We start from the raw sequence: 22,228 nt of genomic DNA, 5'->3' as shown, positions 1-22,228 counted from the left end.
TAAGACTGGTGTACAATTATGGCCTCCATCTTTTAATTGACAAATAAACTGACTGCCAGAGGCTGTGCATTGTGCACAAGGGTTTTTTTTTAGTTAAACTGAGCCTAACCCAGATGATCAGTGATATCCAGTAGCTGTATAAATACAGGAATGTTCATCACAAAGCTCTTTAAATATTAAACTGAATGGAAGATAAAATTCCAAATAAAGTTCTCGGTGGACTCAAGGTAATATATGGTTTCCTTCTTCAAAGAATTATACCGCACAGAAGGAGGCCATTTGGCCCAACGTACCTGTGTCCACTCCCTGCAAGATCCACCAATTACTCCCACTCCTCCATTCTTTCCTTATAGCCCTTCATTTTTTCCTTTCTCAGTATATATCCACCACCTTTTCAAACAGTGCATTCCACAACATAACAATAATTAAAAACTTCTCAACTCTCCCCTGGCTTTTTTTTTGCCAATTATCTTAAATCTTGGTTATTGACACTCCTGCAAATGAAAGCAGTTTCACCCCATCTACTCTATCAAAACCCCTCATAATTTTGAATGCCTATATTAAATCTCCCCTGAACCTTCTTTGCTCTAAGGAGAACAAACATAGCTTGTCCAGTCACTCAACATAATTAATTTTTTTCAGATCTACTTTCATAACTACACAGGAAAACCAAGAAGGGCACTGAAATCTTTCGAGATCATTGCTAAACAGTCTCAACCAAACATAACCTGTGATGAATTGCTTTATTAAATTTTCTGGAAATGGCACTAAACTACAAACTTAAGCAGAAAGCATATCAAATTACTCAGTCAAAATGCAGCACAAAATGTCTGCCTTTAATATACAAGTGAATGAATTGCCCAGTATTTGCAACACACATGCCAAAATGTGACAATACTGGTTATATAACAATTAAACTGGCAGCCTTTTCATTTTATTTTAAATACAAATTAAAAAGAATTATCAGCTCAATGGGGAGCTTTTGGGAAGGACCAATGCCATGGTCACTCTATTCCAAAATTCAGTTACAGTGGTGCTGGATTGGCAGCACAGAAAGTTCAAACTGCAGCAGATCTTGAAGTAGAAATTGGTATGCATTGCACCCCATTTTGGGGCAGAAAATAGGTGCAAACCATAACAGTTAGCAGTGGGAAGGTCTATGACCAATCTACCCAGGCATTCATCCCACTGCTAAATTTGTGAGGTGCTTTTCTGAATTGAGTTTTCCCTATAACTCTATACTCAAAGTCTAAGCAGCTACTTAAGCTGTTTACATCTGTGCCATCTATGCCATTTGTCATTTTAAAAACCGAGATTGTATTCCCTTTGAATCTTCTCTTCCCCTTTGGAAACAGGCTTAATTCTGAGTTCTTTAATAACTAAATCCTAAGTCCCAGAATCATCCTTGTTGTTCTTCTCTGGGTGCCTACCAATGCACTACTATCCTTTTGAGACAGAGATCACAATAGAATGGTTCCACTTGATTAGGTTATCTGACAAACCAGAGTAGAATCTTTCTCGACTTAAGTCTGTTTTCATCATTCATTTTTTCAGTAACTTCCAGATGTGAAGTATATAAGACAGAGTAGTTGTTCATTTAAAATTAGTTTTAACATCATAAGAACAGGAGTAGGCCATTCAGCCCCTCAAGCCTTTCCACCATGAATGGTCACAGCAGATCTGTATCCTGTTTCTATCCACCTGCCTTAGGTTCATATCCTTTTATACCCTTGGCTAGCAAAAACCTATCAATCAAATTTAAATTTATGAATTCAGCTAGCATTTACTGCTTTTTGTGGGAGAACGTTTAACACTTCTACAACCCATTATGTGAAGAAATGTTTCCCAAATTCTCCTTTTTAGATGTATTGCCCTTGAACTGGACGAACAGCCAACAAAATCAGAACTCAGTGATGCCATTGATTCTCTAGCCAGTGGAAAAGCCCCTGGAAAGGACGTTATTACCCCTGAAATAATCAAGAGTGCCAAGCCTGCTATACTCTCAGCACACCATGAACTGCTTTGCCTGTGCTGGGATGAGGGAGCAGTACCACAGGACATGCGCGATGCCAATATCATCGCCCTCTATAAGTGACCGCGGTGACTGCAACAACTACTATGGAATCTCCCTGCTCAGCATAGTGGGGAAAGTCTTTGCTCGAGTCATTTTAAACAGACTCCAGAAGCTGGCTGAGCATGTCTACCCACTCATTTAGTACTGCACTGAATGTCAGTCTAAATGATGTGTCCTCAGTATCTGAGACTTTTGAATTGCTGAACTTTAAATCAATATTGATGATATCCACCATGACATGCTGTTCTCCCTTCACCAGCTACAGGAGAAATGCCGCGAACAACAGATGCCCCTCTACACTGCTTTCATAGATCTCATCAAACCCTTTGACTTCGTCAGCAGACGTGGTCTCTTCAGACTACCAGCAAAGATCGGATGTCCACCAAAGCTACTAAAGATCATCACCTCATTCCATGACAATATGAAAGACACAATTCAGCACAGCGGTGTCTCATCAGACCTCTTTCCTATCCTGAGTGGTGTGAAACAGGGCTGTGTTCTCGCACCTACATTGTTTGGGATCTTCTTCTCCCTGCTGTTCTCACATGTGTTCAAGTCTTCAGAAGAAGGAATTTTCCTCCACACAAGATCAGATGGCAGATTGTTCAACCTTGCCCGTCTAAGAGCGAAGACCAAAGTACGGAAAGTCCTTGTCAGGGAACTCCTCTTTGCTGACGATGCTGCATTAACATCTCATCAACAGGATTGTGGCTGCCTGCAACGAGTTTGGCCTAACCATCAGCCTCAAGAAAACAAACATCGTGGGACAGGACATCAGAAATGCTCCATCCATCAATATCAGCGACCACGCTCTGGAAGTGGTTCAAGAGTTCACCTACCTAGGCTCAACTATCTCCAGTAACCTGTCTCTCGATGCAGAAATCAACAAGCGCATGGGAAAGGCGTCCGCTGCTGTGTCCAGACTAGCCAAGAGGGCGTGGGAAAGTGGAACACTGACACGGAACACAAAAGTCCGGGTGTTTCAAGGCTGTGTCCTCAGTACCTTGCTCTATGGCAGCGAGGCCTGGACAGCGTATGTCAGCCAAGAGCGACGTCTCAACTCGTTCCATCTTCACTGCCTCCGGAGAATCCTTGGCATCAGCTGGCAGGACCGTATCTCCAACACAGAAGTCCTCGAGGCAGGCGGCCAACATCCCCAGCTTATACACCCTACTGAGCCAGCGGCGTTTGAGATGGCTTGGCCATGTGAGCCGCATCGAAGATGGTAGGATCCCCAAGGACGCATTGTACAGCGAGCTCGTCACTGGCATCAGACCCATCGGCCGTCCATGTCTCCACTTTAAAGACGTCTGCAAACGTTACATGAAGTCCTGCGACATTGCTCACAAGTCGTGGGAGTCAGTTGCCACTGATCACCAGAGCTGGCGCACAGCCATAAAGGTGGGGCTAAAGAGTGGCGAGTTGAAGAGACTTAGCAGTTGGCAAGAAAAAAGACAGAAGTGCAAGGAGAGAGCCAACTGTGTAACAGCCCCGACAGCCAATTTTATCTGCAGCACCTGTGGAAGAGTCTGTCACTCTAGAATTGGCCTTTATAGCCACTCCAGGCGCTGCTCCACAAACCACTGACCATCTCTAGGCGCTTACCCATTGTCTCTCGAGACAAGGAGGCCAAAGACCCTTGAACACCCTCTTTAAACATAAAATCATAAACACCTACTGTGTCTTACTTAGTTTTTGAATCTCCAATCATATTAACAATAGATGCTATTTATAAGGTCTTTTGACAAATGAAAATCCAAGCAATGTTAGTCCTTGGGGTTGATGTCAATCACTGTTCTTCAAACAGTGCGATGTGATGCTTTACATCCACTCATCAAGAGAGAGGACCTCAATTTAATTTCTGTCATTGCAGCACTCATTTAGTACTGCACTGAATGTCAGTCTAAATGATGTGTCCTCAGTATCTGAGACCTTTGAATTGCTGAACTTTAAATCAATATTGATGGCTCTGCTGATATTTATTCAGCTGCCTCACAGTCACCAAAAAAGATAGAATTAACCAAAAAGACAATTAACTTTATAGAATTCTTTGTAGCAGATTTCAAAAAGATGTTCTGATAGGTTTTTTTATTAGCGTCACTGGCAAGGCCAGCATTTATTGCCCATTGCCCATCCCTAATTGCCCTTGAGAAGGTGGTGGTGAGGCACCTTCTTCAACCAATCTAGTCCATGTGGGGTAGGTACACCCACAGTGCTGGTAGAAAGGGTGTTCCAGGATTTTGACCCAGCAACAATGAAGGAACAGCGATATATTTCCAAGTCAGGATGGTGTGTGACTTGGAGGGGAACTTGCAAATGGTGGTGTTCCCATGCATTTGCTGCCCTTCTAGGTGGAAGAGGTTGCAGGTTTGGAAGGCACTGTTGAAGGTGGCATGGTGAGTTGCTACAATGCATCTTGTATATGGTACATACTGCTGCCACTGTGTGCCGGTGGTGGAGGGAGTGAATGTTTAGGGTGGTAGATGGAATGCTGATCAAGAGGACTTCTTTGTCCTGGATGGTGTCGAGCTTCCTGTGTGCTGTTGGAGCCGCACTCAGCCAGGCAAGTGGGGAGTATTCCATAACACTCCAGACTTGTGCCTTGTAAATGGTGAGTTACTCGCCTCAGAATTCCCAGCCTCTGATCTGCTGTTATCGCCAGAGTATTTATGTGGCTAATCCAGTTCAGTGCATCTCACTTCTCTAGCTACACTCTTTTACAGACCTTGGAAATGCATCCTCCCCACACAAGGGGCAATTTTGGTTGTATGCTATGGGTAGCAAAAATCATGAACGTGTTCTTTATAAATTACACCGTGTACAGAATTCTTCCCATGTGACTGAACTGCATACAGAAATCTGAGGGAGGAATGAACAGAAATATACCACATACTATGCTATAAATGGAATAATGTAAAAAAAATAACTAATTTGTGGATGATAGATTAGATCAAACCCCAACTTTACTTATTTTAATCATTATTACAAACTCTGTTATTACAAATCTCTTTTTGTAACAAATGTTTTAATTTATCCTAACTGCATCTCCATTATAGCCAATAAAGAAGCATGAACAATGAAAGATTGAGTCCAGAGATTAATTCTTACATTGTCAATTCCTCGAGTTTATAGTAATCAGGTTCAGATACTGCACTATTATTAGTTTTTCACTAGCAAAGGAGATTCAGCAATTCTCTGCATTCAGACAAAATAATGATGCCATCTTCTGATGTACTGTTGTCTTCTGTTGCTTTTTCTGCTATCCTTAGCAAACTTTTCAACACAGCAATAATTTCCAGTACTTGAAACTTTTTAATTACTGAACCTTAAATCAAGTTTAAGTTTTTAGATCACATCCAATTTTTGTCTAGTTGGTAAGTAATTAATGTAAATTAAATGTAATTAAATTCATGCAATTAAAGTATGTAATGGCTAGGTATCGTCCAGAAATACACATGGCTCCAGGATACCACACGTTAATAACAGATTGGATTTAGGGCGGCACGGTGGCGCAGCCTCACAGCTCCAGCGACCCGGGTTCAATTCTGGGTACTGCCTGTGTGGAGTTTGCAAGTTCTCCCTGTGTCTGCGTGGGTTTCCTCCGGGTGCTCCGGTTTCCTCCCACATGCCAAAAACTTGTAGGTTGATAGGTAAATTGGCCATTAGCAATTGCCTAGTATAGGTAGGTGGTAGGGAAATACAGGGACAGGTGGAGATGTGGTAGGAATATGGAATTAGTGTCGGATTAGTATAAATGGGTGGTTGATGGTCGGCACAGACTCGGTGGGCCGAAGGGCCTGTTTCAGTGCTGTATCTCTAAACTAAACTAAACTAAACTAAACTATATAGCACCTTTAATGAAGAAAAATGTCTGAAGGTACTTTAGAGGTGTCAGGAAAAAGTTGATACTGAACCCTCACTCTGTAGAAATGCTGTGTAAACTGCTCATTACCAGAGCTGTTGTTGGAGCCATAGTCCCAAAGGACCATAGGTATCTCTCCCCATGAGAGAAAAACAGTTGGTGATGTATAGCTTGAGGGTCATCACTGCACAAGCATGGTGCAAGGTGAGGAGGCAGACCTCCATGAACTACTACAGCCAGTATAGGGATTGAACCCATGCCGTTGGTGTCTTTCTCTATTATGTTGCCTAGCTGTCTAGTAAACTGAGCTAACCAACCCCCACCAGAGCAATAATGAGTCCTTATTTTACCAACTGAATTTAGTCCTGAAAGAGAAATGAGACAATATACTTTTGATTATATTTTTTTCAAATGATAGTTTATTTTTTTTTGCAGTTTTATCTGATCGCTTGTTGACAATGGAGTTCAGTTTCTTGTAAACCAACAAAAGTCCGGTGTCATTATGGCAAAGTTTGTACATTGATTTATTTTTCTGTCAGGCCATTAGAAAAACAGATTCAAATTATATGCTTATATCCTACATTTGCACCTTATTTGTTTAGTCAAGCTGGACTACCATTTTAGCCAAGAGTGAGGAATATTACAAAGTGAAAAAGCAAATAAAGAAAAAAATAGTTTTAATGCATGATTGGAATGTTCACAATTATACTGTGGAGGAACTTGTTGGAAACTTGCATCCTACGGTGCACGCCATTACAATTTCCAGGAAATTATAGCGTGATTGACTGGAATTACTAACACAACAACAAAAGTTCCTAGGAACCTATGCCCTGAACCTCACTGCAAGAGTAAGGATTCTATAATCATAGCTCTGCATCCATCCCAGTAAAATCACTTGCGCTGTGCAATGCGTTGGATGAACAATGCTTTGATCACTGTTGAATTTAGACTGAATCGAAATGGCACTGGTGACTTGGCAGCAACTTGAATTATTGCTGCAAAATCGATTTCCCGAAACAAAGATCTTTCTACTAAACTTTGCCAGGCTAATGCAAAAACAATTATCTTTCAGATGTACTCGCTGGCCTGAATGTTTCCTGGTAAATGGAATTGAATTTATAAAAGCCATTTAATGTTTGTAGCGATTCACTGATTTCTGGTAGCTGTCAATCACTAATTTTCACATGGAGTATCGATCCACACTCGCATTTCTTTCAGAATACATATTGATAAATACATATTGATTCAATTTCACATCAATGCAATAGTGCATCAGTAAATATTTTGTTGAGGAAACAAATGTAAAATTTGTCTATTTAAAACATTAAGATGACTATTAGACACCATGCAGCTACTCTCAATTTAACAGGCAGGAATATCTGAGGAATAATTAAATAATTACTTACTATAGTTCTTACACTGAATATTAATATATTTCCCCTGCAAAACACCAGATGCATGCTTTGAAATGAATTTGCCCACTGCCATCTGATATTATTACAATTCAGCAGCCTTCCAAAGACTAGCATTAAAAAACAAATAAGATTTATGGTAAATTCTGAAACTGAAAATTACTGGTCAAATATGCAGTTTGATAAACCAGAATTGAAAGTACATCAACGATGCTGTTCAAGTGATTTCATTAGAATTGACAGCAAACATTTGTCATTGGAAATTGGCTGTGCCGCTTCCAAATCGGCAACTTCCTCGGTGTTTTGTATCTTCACTATCCTCACTGTGGTGTATTCTATCCCCACTATCCTCACTGTGGTGTATTCTATCCCCACTATCCTCACTGTGGTGTATTCTATCCTCACTATCCTCACTGTGGTGAATTCTATCCCCACTATCTTCACTGTGGTGTATTCTATCCTCACTATCCTCACTGTGGTGTATTCTATCCTCACTATCCTCACTGTGGTGAATTCTATCCTCACTATCCTCACTGTGGTGTATTCTATCCTCACTATCCTCACTGTGGTGAATTCTATCCTCGCAATTGTCATGCTAGGCCCCCAACTGCCAAGAATGAGGCACATTAAATTTTTCATGAACATTGATTTTAAACTGTTACTGGAATGAAGAAAGGACTTGTTAAACAGATCAGCCGTGGCTGGAAAAGACATTTGCACATTAACAGACAGTGATTGGAAGGACAAAGGACCATTCCCTGACACATTCAACCCACAATGGACCTTGATCACCAGGTATTGAGTGTAACAGGAGCATTCCAGAGAATGCTAAGGTGATACAATCCAAGATGTGTTCAGACCAGTTAGTCACATGACTAACCTGCTTGGCAACCTAGGTTTTTCTGAATTGCACAAACAGTTTGAACTCAAAGTGTCTGTTTGCTCCTGGACTGAGAAGATCTCTCCTGTCTGCTCCTATCTCTTTCTCACAAGCCTCTAAATCCACTGAAGACACATGGACCCCAAGAGAGAAAAGTCTCCTACAGTGAACAAGGTTTAAGAAGAATACTGGACCCCAATAAAAAGCAAGAACTACCTACAATTAAGGACTCTACAGTGAGATCGAAGAACCATAACAAAAACTCTTCAGATATTGCCTCAAATTTTTCCACTTTATCTTTTCTTCTGCTCTTTTCTGTCTCTATTTACATGTACATATCGCGTCTGCCTGCTAGCGTGGGGCGCATCGTGTATCCGTAGGTGTTAACCGAATTAGAGTTTAAGTTTAAGTTTTAATAAATTTCACTTTTCTTCTTTAAACCTAGGAAAGTCTGTTTGTGATCATTTCTTTGCCTTATAAATGGAAAGCGGTGAACAAGGATTCACCAAGGTGGAGCTCAAAACACAGTGTGTTTAAAATTAAATCCTGTTACAGTAAGACCAGGTGAAGGCTGAAAGGGACCCCTAGACACCTTTCTCACCTGGTCGTAACAGTCAACAAATCAACAACATATGCAATCAGCTACAATAAAACAGGCAACCTTCCTTCAATGAACAAAGGAGAAAGAGGTAGAGGAATGAGAGGCTGTGGATGAGAGACAAAGATTTATTTTAGGTTATTTTGTTACTTTAGTATATGTTTAAAATAAAATAATATATTGTTTGGTTTCTTTCTAACTTTTTTTGAAATGCGCAGAAAACTCAGTCTTTGATTTCACATGATTTAGTTATGGCTATAACATATGGTATTGTTAGTAGGAGGATTTTAACAAATTTGCTAGGGTGGGGGGAGGAAATCAGAAAATAGCAGAAGGGATCAGAAATTGGATCAAAGTATAGAGGGATATAAACAGCAGTAAAATCAGAAATATCGCCAAAATTGTCAGGACCAGATTGAGGGAAGAGTGACAAAGGAGGTATTCAATTACGTGTATGTCAATGTCCATAGCATAACTAATAAAGTTATCACCTGCAGGCACAAATTTCTACATAGGTTTATGATGTGGTTGCATTAACAGAGACATGACTCAAACAAGGCCAGAAATGGGCTCTTAATATTCCTGATTACCAATAATTCAGGAATGATAACAGAAGAAAAAAGTGGAGGGGTTTAGCAATATTGATAAAGAATTATGTGACAGTTCTAAGTAGGAGGGATATATAGATGGTTCTAGGACTGAATCAATTGGCTTGAGTTGAGGAACTGATGGGGAGTTTTTATAGAGCTGCAAACAGTGAAAAGGCGATAAATGTACAAATTTGTCAGCAAATTTCAAAGTGATGTAATGTAGGAACTTAGAAACAGGACCTGTGACCTAACTCCATATACCCCACCTTTGCCCCATATCCCATTACTTAATACCTTTGGTTAATAAAAATCTCTCAATTTCCAATTTAAAATTACAATTAATCTAGCATCAATTGTCGTTTGCAGAAGAGAGGTGCAAATTTCTAGCACCCTTTGTGGGCAGAAGGGTTTCCTAATGGGCGGCACAGTGGCGCAGTGGTTAGCACTGCAGCCTCACAGCTCCAGGGACCCGGGTTCGATTCCGGGTACTGCCTGTGTGGAGTTTGCAAGTTCTCCCTGTGTCTGCGTGGGTTTTCTCCGGGTGCTCCGGTTTCCTCCCACAAGCCAAAAGACTTGCAGATTGACAGGTAAATTGGCCATTATAAATTGTCACTAGTATAGGTAGGTGGTAGGGAAATATAGGGACAGGTGGGGATGTTTGGTAGGAATATAGGATTAGTATAAAATGGGTGGCTGATGTTCGGCACAGACTCGGTGGGCCGAAGGGCCTGTTTCAGTGCTGTATCTCTAATCTAATCTAATTTCACTCCTGAAAGGTCTTGTTCTAATTTTTAAATTGTGCCCTTTAGTTCTGGACTCCCCAGCCAGAACAAATAGTTTCCCTCTACCTACCCTATCTGTTTCCCTTAATGTCTTGAAAACTTCAATTAAATCACCCCTTAACCTCATAAATTCCAGAAAATACAACCCGTTTGTGTAATATCTCCTCGTAATTTAACCTTTAGAGTCCAGGTATCATTGTGGTAAATCTACACTGCAAACCCTCCTTCCTATATATATCCTTCCTATATATATTCTTCATAAGGTGTGGTGCCCAGAACTGCTCACAGTAGCTCAGGTGTGATTTAACCAGGGCTTTGTATAGCTGAAGCATGACTTCTACCCCCTTGTATTCTAGCCCTCTAGATATAAAGACCATAATTCCATTAGCCTTTTTGATTATTTTCTGTGCCTGTTCATGATATTTTAATGATCTATATACCTGGACCGCCACTGTTTCTCGCTTTTCCCCATTTAGGAAGTGTTCTGTTCTATCCTTTTTAGGTCCAAAGTGGATGAACTCATGTTTGCCTACATTGAAATCCATTTCTCACAGATTTGCCCATTCACTTAATTCATCAATATCTCTTTGTAATTTTATGTTTCCATCTATACTGTTTACAATGTCACCTATCTTTGTGCCCTCGGCAAATTTGGATGCATGGCTTTCTATTTCATCATCTAAATCATCAATTAATGCAGTGAATACTGAGGCTCCAACACAGATCTTTGCAAGACACCACTAGCCCCGTCCTGCCAATTAGAGTACCTGCCCATTATCCCTGCTTTCTGTCTCCTGCCACTCAGCCAATTTCCTAACCAGGTTCATAATTTACCTTCAATTCCATGAATTTCAACTTTAGTTAACAGTCTGTTATGCGGTACTTTTTCAATTAGAGTAGTAATATTAGGAGACTTTAATTAACCTAAAAAGACCGGGACAAACATAGTGCTAAAGGTACGAAAGGATAGGAATTTCTGAAATGTGTACAGGAGAATTTTCTTGATCAATATAACTCCAGTCCAACAAGGAAGGAAGCAATGTTGGATCTGGCTCTAGGAAATGAAGTAGGGCAAGTGGAGTGGTTACAGTAGGAGATCATCTAGCTAACAGCAACCAAATATGATTCTGTTTAAAGTAATTATGGAAAGATACCAGAAAATATCAAAAGTAAAAATGCTCAACTGGGGAAGAGCTAACTTTAATGATTTAAGAAGGAACTAAGAACATGTGGATTGGAAAAGGCGATTGCATGGAAAGGTGGTAATGGAACAACGGGTGGCATTCAGGAAAGAGATGTATCAGATTTAAACTAGGCACATTCCTTTGAAGGAAAAAACTAGAGCATCTAAAACCAATGCATTCTGGATGATAAAGGAAATAAAAGTTAAAATGAAACAGAAAAAGGAGGCTTTTGACAAATGCCAGCAACAACAGTCTGTTCATAACCAGGAAGATTATGGAAAGTACAGGAGGGAATTGAAAAAGTTAATATGGGAGGGAAGGAAAGGTTATGAGAAAAGATTAACAAGCAACAGTACAGTGAACCCTAAAACATTTTATAAACATATAAAGTGTAAGGGGGTAGCTAGGGAAAAAGTAGGGCCTGTTGAGGACCCAAAGGGAAATGCAAAGGCAGAAGGCATGGCTAAAGTATTAGATGAGTACTTTGCATTAGGCTTCAAAAAGGAAATGGATGATGAAGGTTACACTAAAAAGAGGAGGGAAGTTATTGCCATGATAGTAAATAGATGGTGAAGGCATCCTAAAAAGATTAGCATTACTGAAATTTGGAAAATCACCTGGTCCAGATGGAATGCATCCTAGGTTGTTGAAAGAAGCAAAGGTAGTAATAGCAGAGGCATTGATCACAATCTTTCAGTCCTCATTGGATATAGGAATACTGCCATAGGACTGAAGGGTTGCTAATGTTATAGCACTATTCAAGTAGGGGGAGAGAAATAAACGAGGAAGCTACAGGTCAGTCAGCATAACATCAGTGATGGGGAAGTTATTGGAAACCATTATCAGGGACAAAATGTATTTAGAAAAGGATGGGTTAATCAAGGAGCGCCAGCATGGAATTGTTAAAGGCAAATCGTATCTAAAGATTGAATTCTTTGATGAAGTAACAGAGAAGATTGATCAAGGTAGTGCAGTAGAAATTGTATGTATGGACTTTTGGAAGGTATTTGGTAAAGTGCCACACAGGGGGCTGAATTTTATTACCCCGCCTCTGGCAGCAACGGAGGACAAATAAAATGGCGGCCTGCACTCCACGGCCACACACCGCCACGATCTAGCGTACTGCAGCTCATTTGAATATGTAGGGCAGTCCGCTCCCCCCCCCCCCAATCAGGTGGCGCGGGCGGGTTCTGCGATGCCATGAACGACGTCACCTGCCTCTGCGCAGGCACTGGTGTCATTTTTAAAGGGCTGCCAGACCTGCACAGTTGAACCCCATAACCACCCCCCTCCCCACCCCCGCCACAGAGTCCGACATCGGGAGCTCAACAAAATCCCGACCAGGAGGTTTATTAAAAGGATGGAAGTTCATGGAATTAAGAGGAAAATGGTGGTATGGTACAAAATTGGTTCAGTGACTGGAAGGAAAGGGTGGTAGCGGAATGATCGTTTTTCAGACTGGGAGATGTTTGCAATGGTGTTCCCCAAGGGTCAGTTTTGGGTGCATTACTCTTTGCAAATTTTATAATCAACCTGGACTCAGGTGTAAAGAGTGGCATTATAAAGTTGGCAGATGGTCCGAAACTTAGCAAAGTAGTAGATAGTGATGAGAAAAGTTACAGACTTCAAAATGACATAGACGGGATGCTGAAATGGGCAGACACATGGAAGGTGGAGTTCAAGGTGGAAAAGTGTAAATTGATGCCCTTTGGGAGTTTGGGGGGACTAATGTGGAAAGATAGTACACTACAAATTTCAGGATTTTGAGAGAGCAGAGAGACCTTCGTGTCCACATACACAAGTCCTTAAACATGGCACGTAAAGTTGATAAGGTGGTTAAAAAAGCATATGGGTTACTTGGGTTTATAAAAGCAAAGAGATAATGCTAGAACTTTATAAATCACTGGTTAGACCTCAGCTGGAGTATTGTGCTCAGAACTCAGGAAAGATGTAAAGGCCTTAGGGAGGATGCAGAGGAGCTACACCAGGATGTTACCAGGGATGAAGGACTTCAGCTATGAGGCGAGGTTTGAAATGTTAGGACTGTTCTGCTTGGAACAGAGAAGATTAACAGGTGACCTAATAGAGATTTTCAAGATGATGAGTGGTATTGGTGGAGTGGATAGAGAGAAACAATTCCCATTGCTGAGTGGGTCAATAACTAAAGGTCATAGATTCAAAATCACCGTTAAACATCTAGAGGGGAGATGAGGAGAAATATTTTCATTCAGAAAATTGTCAGGATCTGGAACACTCCACCTGAAAAGGTGGTGGAAGTTGATTCCATAAAATTTTAAAAGGGCATTGGACAGGTATTTGAGGATGAGCAACTTACTGGATGATGGACAAAAAGCAGGGATGTAGGGCTAAGCACAATTGCTCTTTAAAAGAGCCAGCAAAGTGCAATAGGCTGAATTTGTGCTGTAAGTTTCTATGATTCTATTATTTCCAGTCAATTGATAAGAATATCCCCGGAATGTCCTCTGCTGTTATAATCCTGAATATTTGATTCAAGGTATTGCCATGACCAGCCTCACATAAATTGACACATATTATCTTAAGATTAAAAATCTATAATTGTAAATTAATTAATCAGAATGCAATTCTTTATATAAAATTCAAAACTTGCTGCCTGATATCTCCCCCATCACATGCTGGAACAGGACAGCAACATTTAGCAACAAGTGAAAATGTACCGCCTGGTGAAAAGTTATAACTTAAGTAGCAAGTTTTCTATGTGACAACATAATCCATCCAGGAGCTTCTAATGAAATCCGTTTTTTGTTTTTTTTAGGACAAGCATCTAGTCAAGTGGATGGACACATTATAACAAGTCATTCCCTACAGATCTAACTAAAAGATCGAGTGATTAATACAGCAGCTAACCCACCCATTAGTCCACACTGCAGTCAGCTGTCTGCAAAAGCAATAGCTTGCACTGCCATCTGTAAAGTATCAGTGTTCACATATAATTTCACACAATGGAGAAAAACTGATGTTACAACTCCCTCCCGCCTCAATACTTCCTCCTTCAATTAGTCAGTGGAACAAAGCTGCCAGTGCCTGCATGGGTAACGACTAATGATAGTTCATTGTTTCAAAAGGCAGAAGTGTACATGTTTAGACCTAATTTCTCAGGAATTACAACAACTTCAAGAGAATTAATTACTGAAGTACTTCTTTGAAGCAATTGGGCAGTTCTGCACCATACAATTTAATTCCTAGATGTTCTGTTATTCTTTTGTTAAAATATATAATGTAAAAGTCAACTGCCTAAAAACCATCAGGTTACCTAGGATCTAATGCATCTTGTTGCAACGTGGACCCTTCCATAGGGGAAGATTGGATCGATCAGTTCACACTTGCTCTCAGGAGAATCAGTTCCACATGGTACTCATGTTTTATTATTTATAAATCTCTCATGAAGGAAAACAGTAAAATAGCTTATTGAACATATTTTACAACTCCTAATGCTGATGCAACAATGTGGAAGCAGTACTAATCTGTGAAGAATCTTGTTTTTATAAAGCTGCAGGCACCATAGTGCAGGTCTGCGTTTGGTACCAGGAGACACTCTCTTTGGGCCACAGGAAGTGAATATAAGGTCAGCTGGAGTTTAATGTGGGCCAGAAAGCGAAACTTTGAAACAGAAAAATCAGCATTAATAGTGAAAGCTTCAAATTATTATTTGTATTTGTTGTTTCTGCACCATATACAATAATCCAGAATTGTAAAGAAAAAATAATTGCATTTCATGCCCTCAGTCACAAAGTGCTTTGCTTCCAATGAAGTACTTTTGTAGTGTAGTTTCTGTTGTATTATAGGAAATGTGGCAGCAAATTTGGAGCAACAATATAATAGGATAAAGTTGGGCCAGGACAGTGGGGAGAAGTGCCTTACTCTTCTTCAAAGAGTGCGAATGGGTTCTTTTATGCCCACCTGAAAGGACAGCTAGGGAATTTATTTGTTTATTTCTCAAGCGCTCCACTGAGCTTTCAGCCTAGATTATGTACACAGGTCACTGGAGTGAGACTTGAACTCACAACCTTCTAACTCAGAGGTGAGAATGCACTTGGTAACACTTAGAGTGGTAATTGTGCAGAATACAGATAATTTACTCTGCCATGGAAGATTCATGGATGCTTGGGAATTAAAGCTTTGATTTTACTTCCCATATTTGCAACTGATGCAATAACATTAAAACTCTTATTATATTAAATGTTTTGTAACATCACCCCACAGGATAAGGATGCAGTATTAAACCGTTAATGATCAAAAGTATAACTACATATGAGTTTCCCTGCAGCTCAATAACTTGCTCGGTACAGTACTGTTTGATATAACATGCTTCATTTATGGTTCCATAATTCATAAAACATATAAGAAATCCACTGTGGAACATTCACTGAGCTAAAACATAGTTTTCTTCTGGCTCTCAAAGGCAACATATAAGGGAGTAGGCATTGTATTACAATAGTAACTAAGAATTCAACAACTATGAGAAGCATTAAAATAATGGTAAAGGAGACTAGTGTCTGCCTCTTTGGCTTTTCTCAGCTTTGTGAGATATTTCCGTTACCATTTGAACCTGACTGCTGGGAAACATATGTCTTAAAATTTTCCAATCTTTAGTGTTGCAGTTAAACATGTTTATGATGACGAACTTTGGAATTGACCTCAGGTGGTCTTTGTAGACATTGCCTGATACAGGTTCAAATTTAATTAAATAGGTCACAATATAAATGATATGTCCATCATAGTCTTAAGTACTGTATAATACTGGCTTCACAATTACATGCAACTGTCCGTATAACCTGAAGAATTATCTTAGCAATATATACCTAGCCACTGAATTAAGGAAACACGTAAGGTGGGCCCAGTGCACTGCAGCCTTAACCATTACACTCTCTCACTGTCCTTCACATCTGGAGACCAGCATTCATTTGAACTTCGAAAAATAGAAACACGAGTCTTTCCTTAATAATTAATTAAAGCATTCGAGGTGAGTAGAGTTCTCCCTATCTAACCCTATTCCTGGCCACAAAAAAAAATGCCTTAATCTTATCTTCAAAATCCAAACCATAAATAGAAATACTGGATTGTGTGAGTGTTAGCACATTGTCCTTTCATTGATGGATCGTCAGTTCAGTTCAGACTTCTTTCTCTGATCGTTCAGAGAAATTTCACTTTTGTTCCTAATGGTCAAATTTTCTATAATTCAATACTAAATTGCCATTCTTTCTCAGAGAGGTCACAATGATAGGTGGAAGACATCCTGTTTGGGGATAAGGTTCCTCTGGCATTGGTCTCTGGGCTGAGTTAAGGGTCATATAGAGAGGGGTCATGGCAAGTTGTGTCAATGACCTTTGCGGGGCTTCTAGAGGGGGCCACTAAATTTTGGGTTGGCCCATTATTACTTGGAGTGATCTGGGTTCCAGCAAAGAGCTGCAGAGCAGCTGGTACTCCTAGAGCTCTAGGCGGAGTCCATACATTAGCCAATCCAGAAATACAACTCTCCACACAACAAACATTGGTGAAGTATCTGTGGCATAAGAGCCAGTTCGACTGCTAGGTCTTCCTGTAAGACAGTTGTGCTAACATTGCGGTTGTAAGGGTAGCTCCCTCTTCAGTGGATAGCCCCAATCAACATATGTCCAGGTCTGCAGGAATTGGCAGGTCTGTCATACTGTCTGTCTCCGCCCAAACTGCTCCTCGATATGGTTAATTTGAGGGGTGGAAGCAAAATATGACAACCTTTTGGTGCCGTTCCAATAGGCAGAAGTACCTGTGTGTGCACTTATCAGGCCCAGTAAATGCATGTTCCATTCATAACTTTAAACATGGACTGTATCCAGCAAAGAATCTTCTGGAACAGAATTTTCCTTTAATTTTAAATGAACCACAATGGACGTTAAAAGCTGGCATGGGCTGCAAAGATGGCCACTGAAGGTCAGCTGATCTGTGTATTTAAAAACTGACTCACTGTCTCGAAAAGAGAAAAGGATACCTTCTAGACTAAGAGATCTCATCGATGCCCATCCTAAAATCATCAGGAGACATTCCTGAATTGAATGGTTTTCACCTGAAACAAAGAAGGTGATTGTCTTAAGCCTCCTCAGGATGAATATCTTACGACAATAAACTAGGATGGGGCTAATCAACCTACCATATTTGGAAAAGAAGTCACGGTGAGGCAGCCATGTTGGTCTCCTTTTAAAGATCTTTAAAATACAAACTGTAGAAAAAGCAGTAAGCAGACAAAGCAGTACCATCATGCCTTAAAAGAACTGGAGGCTGTAACATCTTAAGGTCTCCAAGCCTGTTCCTTTTCAAGTCCACTAGAACAAGAAGTCAACCTCCTGTTAATGAGATTACAAGCAACTAACTTCGTGACCTGCTGAAAATCCACCTCTTTGAGAGAATCCTGTAATGACTTTGATATACAACTCTGGCTATCAAATCCACCTAACTACATATCAGGAGTGAAAATGGCTTCTTCACCAGACTTGCAATGCATGCCTTTTCCCCAAGACAAGCCAAATCACGCGACTTATGAAATATTCCTTTGTTTGCAATTTGTGAAAGTGCATTATCCTTTTAACGGTTTTCCTTCTTGAGTGTCTGTGAGTGCTGAATGAGTGATGTAGTGTTGGACTTTCGGGTTGAACGTGTGAATAACAATAATCCTCTTTATTTAAACCCACAAAAAGCATTCTACTAGTTATTAAAATTGGCCATTGACTCGGGAGTTAAGAAACACACACACCCTCCTTGTCAAAAACACACTGATTATGGGGAGTAAACGGAAAAGAATTGGGGTTTCAGTTCTCTCTCAAACCTGACTGTAACAGCACTAAACTCATAGTATTATCCTGAGAAGGCTCTTCCCCGTCTGCTGCATGTAGTAGCTCTGAGGGTCTGCTTCTCATATCTCTCCATTCCTCCTCAGTTACTTGGCAATCGAGATCTCATTTGCAAAGCCTTTCCGACTTTGTGTATTCTCTTTTCACTTGGAGATTGAGATGGTGCAAAGTATGTAGAGATAGGTGTCTGACAGGGAATGGTGGTATATTTCCAGGGCTTTGGCTTACACTTGAGCTGTTGGAAATCGGCCAAATCCTGGAGGAAATGTTTAATTTGTGGGTAACAGTATCTGTTTTGCTAGATGAGGTGATTTTTCTTCTGCCAGCTGTTGGATGGGAATAATCTGCCCCTTGCAGAGAAGTTAACCAAGCCCGTGATATCTTTCTTGTGTTGGCAGTCAAATGTGGTATAGGTATACTAAGGAGACCCCAATGTGACAAATTGGAAGGTTCATCAATTTTCCCTTAAAGATTTTCAGAGAAATAGTTGGCCTCTTTCCATGCTTATAGTGGTGTTGTTACAACTCCAGGGCTTGAAAACATAATCTAGACTTCAGTGCAGCACTGAGAAGAGCCCTGCATTAATTGTATTTTGCATCGGATATTAAAGTCCATTTGGACAGTGCAGGTGGACATATAAAAACTCTCATAATATTTGAAGAAGAATAGTTTCTTGACCAACATTTATTCATCAACTAACACTATCAAACTTGATTAACTGGCCAATGATGTTTATGAGATCTTGCTGTGTACAAATTGGTTACCATGTTTAGTTATATAACAACAGCGACCATACGTCAAAACCAATTCATTGGTTGCAAAATGCTTTGGGATGTCCTGAAGACATGGAAAGCATTATATAAGTGCAAGTTCTTTATTTTTTGGGCTGTTTTTGTGCTGCTGTTGGGCTTCTCTGAGGAGTTATGTGTTGTCTACCCTTTTCAGATGCTTGATGTCAGGATCCCTAGTCAGCAATTCTAAAAACACAGCTTTCAACCCAAGCTGCATATATATTTCTGTTTTTAAATGCTGCAAAAATCAGAGGAAAGAATCTTTTAACGTAATTGTTCTGTTGTGAGATCACCAATGCAGTCTGTCTGCGAACCACTAGATTGTCAGTTGTGGCATTCTTCACACTGTTGAAACAATTACTTTGTTTATAATAAGCATCTTTTCCCCTAAAGGTACTCACATGCTGAGGTTTGGGTGCAACGGCATAAGTTGCCCCCAAGAGCTTGCTCAAAGGGCCATGTTTCATGTGTGACCTTGGACAGTGAGCATTGGTAGGTTATTAGAAAGAAGGGAGCATCACAGCTGAGTCCAATCCATTCTTCACCAGATATTCACAAATACACATTCCTACGGGGCTCACTGGATCAGGAGTGGAAACCACAGCTCGGTTAGATGCTGATTTTGTCAAAAGATCCATCAGGAGAGCCTATAATACATATATTTTGTTCAAATGAAAATATTGACTTAAAGAGTATGGTACAAGTTTATGCTATGTTAAAAGTGACTAAACATAACCATCCACGCTATACTCATCTGCCTACACACAACTCCACAATAACCATTGCTTAAGGAGTTTATTTTACACGAATGATTTGTAATTGTACTGACCTCAGAAATAGTATAACTCAAAGTTCATTTGCATGCATAAAAGAACATACGACAATCTAAGAGGGATGTACCGCCAAATTATTATTTTTTTTAACTACATATGTTGGAAATCTGAGCTAGAAGCAGAAAATGCTGGAAATGCTCGGCACATCAGCAGCATCTGAGAAGAGAGCAGTTCTGATTGAAGGGTCTACACATGAAAGGTCATGTTTGTTTCCTCCACATAACCTGACCTGCTCAGTGCCGTCATCTTCAGCTTCTGTTTCTGATCTACGGCTCTTTTCATTTCACATGCTTTTGTTTGAAAGGAAATTCCTTAAACGATGACAGTTAACTAAAATACCTGTCTTACTCATAAAAACTCGTAAAGATGTATTTTTTAATTTGCGTCGTCAGAATAAATGTAGTGACAAACGAGGCCAATCGTCAACCCGGGACATCATAAAGAATATAAATCTAACAAAATCATCTGTAGCCAAGATTTAAAACTTTTAGTATTTTCCAGTAGTAGATCTGTTGCTTGTCACAAACTGAAACATGATTGGCATAAAATCACTACAAATATTTTTAAATTTATATTTTTGAATTTCTTTCGGGGATTTAACTAAAACTCTATCATCGCTGGGTGTTTCACTGGTGAACTAACCACAACGCTCCCGATTGATGAGAGATATCCTCCGTCTGTATATATGTGTGTTGGTACGGAAAGCCTTCGGGACTTTTAATATTTTGACCAGGAACATTATATTCTCACATCGCAAACTGTTGGCGGGCTTTGCCTACAACTTTATCACTTGTGAGCAAAATAGGAACAATACATAGGCATAATCCATAGACTACATCAAGGTTAACATTAAAAACAGCTGATTTCCATCTCGTCGCCTGAGGAGTTGAGAAACGTACAACAGCTGAAGTAGGGCGAGGGAGTTTCTAAACAAAAGTTACTTTTTGCTAAAAACACGTGCAGCTGCTGCAAGTTGCGGTGTTCAGGGCTTGGGAAGTATACAGGAGACGGGAAATGCAGCTGCAGTGGAGAGAGAACTGTCTACATCGGTTAACTTACCACCACTGGGCTGAGGAGGTGACTGTCGCCAATCATCTGAGCCCAAGCCCAAGCCTGAACTGGAGAGCGAGTCCGCACCGGGGCTGTGAGTCCTCCAGCCAGGCTGCGAGTCTTCCGGAACGCTCACCTCCTCCCAGCTTGTGCTTTCAGCGGTAGAATTCACTGGCAAGTCGGTAGAGTCTGTAAAACCAGACCGGTCTATATAAGGGGCGTACGATCCGACGTACAGAGGTTTGAAGAGCAGCAGCAGGAGCAGCATTAGGCTGCTGATGGGGTAAATCAAAGCGCACGTTGCCATGATGATGCCTGATCGCTTCGGGGATCTGGATTTCGTATGTCAAACACACACACACACGGATAAAATGCCTTGGAAGCAAATCCTTTCGTGGAAAACAGTCGATCTTGAGCTTATTTGTATTTACAGAGTCGGTCCCGCATTCTCCACCTAGTTCAGCAGCTCCACTGTAGATGTAATCCAGGGTAAAAATCCATCTTGAACCAAAACTCATCCGGCTACATCTGAGTGACTGTAATAGAGAGAGACAGGCTGGCCGATTTTGACTGACTGACTGACTCCTCCTAGGGGTCGGTGTTGATTTCCAGTTGAAGCCACGGCAATGCTAACATCTCAAAATTCACTTAAGAAACCACAAGTAAGCTAAAAGTATACCTCAACAGGGTGAAGGTGTAATTTTCTTTCCTGTACAGAAAGGGACACTTTATTTCCATCCTGGGAACTAATGTGAGTTTTCTCTCTTGAGAAATAAGCACGGGTGTCTTTCTGGGCATGAACCAGATACTTGTGAACTCAAGAAAATCCCAGCAGATCTGAAATCTGTATCATCTCTATATGTATTCACATTGGTTCACCTGGTTCCTTTGAACTACAGGAATTTGAAATCAAATTCGACCCACATCAAATAGCTTTTCAATATTTAAGTTTAAAATGTTTTAAATATAAACGGACCAGTGAGTATAAAACCACCGGAGCCATCTGATATCCAACATGTTGGTTTTAAAACGGTGTAATTGTCCCAACCTTGAACAATGCAAGTTCCAGCACATGCAAGATTTTGCTTTTGTTTTATTGCATACTGCAACATATTCAGTGTTTTTACATGTGACTTCAGCTTCTTTATAAAGCAGTTGCTGTTGGGGATAAACTGCAGCAAATGCTGAGTAATTATTACAGAAAGGCTACTTGTAGTACCAGAAGGCAGATGGTTCACAATGAACGCTCCGTGCTGAGCTGGACATATGTGAGAATACCTCTCAGCACTACTTGCAGCCATGTAAAAAA

The 22,228-nt window shown here is 40.4% G+C and overlaps 1 protein-coding gene across 1 annotated transcript in view; it reads right to left on the bottom strand.

Annotated features, from left to right (window-relative positions):
* Positions 1–21,477, bottom strand: part of heg1 (heart development protein with EGF-like domains 1) — a 108,163-nt gene extending 86,686 nt beyond the window's left edge. Inside the window, 2 exon segments of the mRNA XM_068035169.1 lie at positions 20,929–21,266; positions 21,268–21,477. Of these exon segments, the coding sequence (XP_067891270.1) occupies positions 20,929–21,266; positions 21,268–21,437 (508 nt within the window). The 5' untranslated portion in view covers positions 21,438–21,477.
* Between the last annotated feature and the right edge of the window lie 751 nt (positions 21,478–22,228).

The sequence above is a fragment of the Heterodontus francisci genome, chromosome 7 (genome assembly GCF_036365525.1).
Source record: "Heterodontus francisci isolate sHetFra1 chromosome 7, sHetFra1.hap1, whole genome shotgun sequence".
In the NCBI taxonomy this organism is placed as follows: domain Eukaryota; kingdom Metazoa; phylum Chordata; class Chondrichthyes; order Heterodontiformes; family Heterodontidae; genus Heterodontus; species Heterodontus francisci.
The sequence above is the reverse complement of the archived record's forward strand: the minus strand, read 5'-3'. Positions and strand labels throughout refer to the sequence as shown.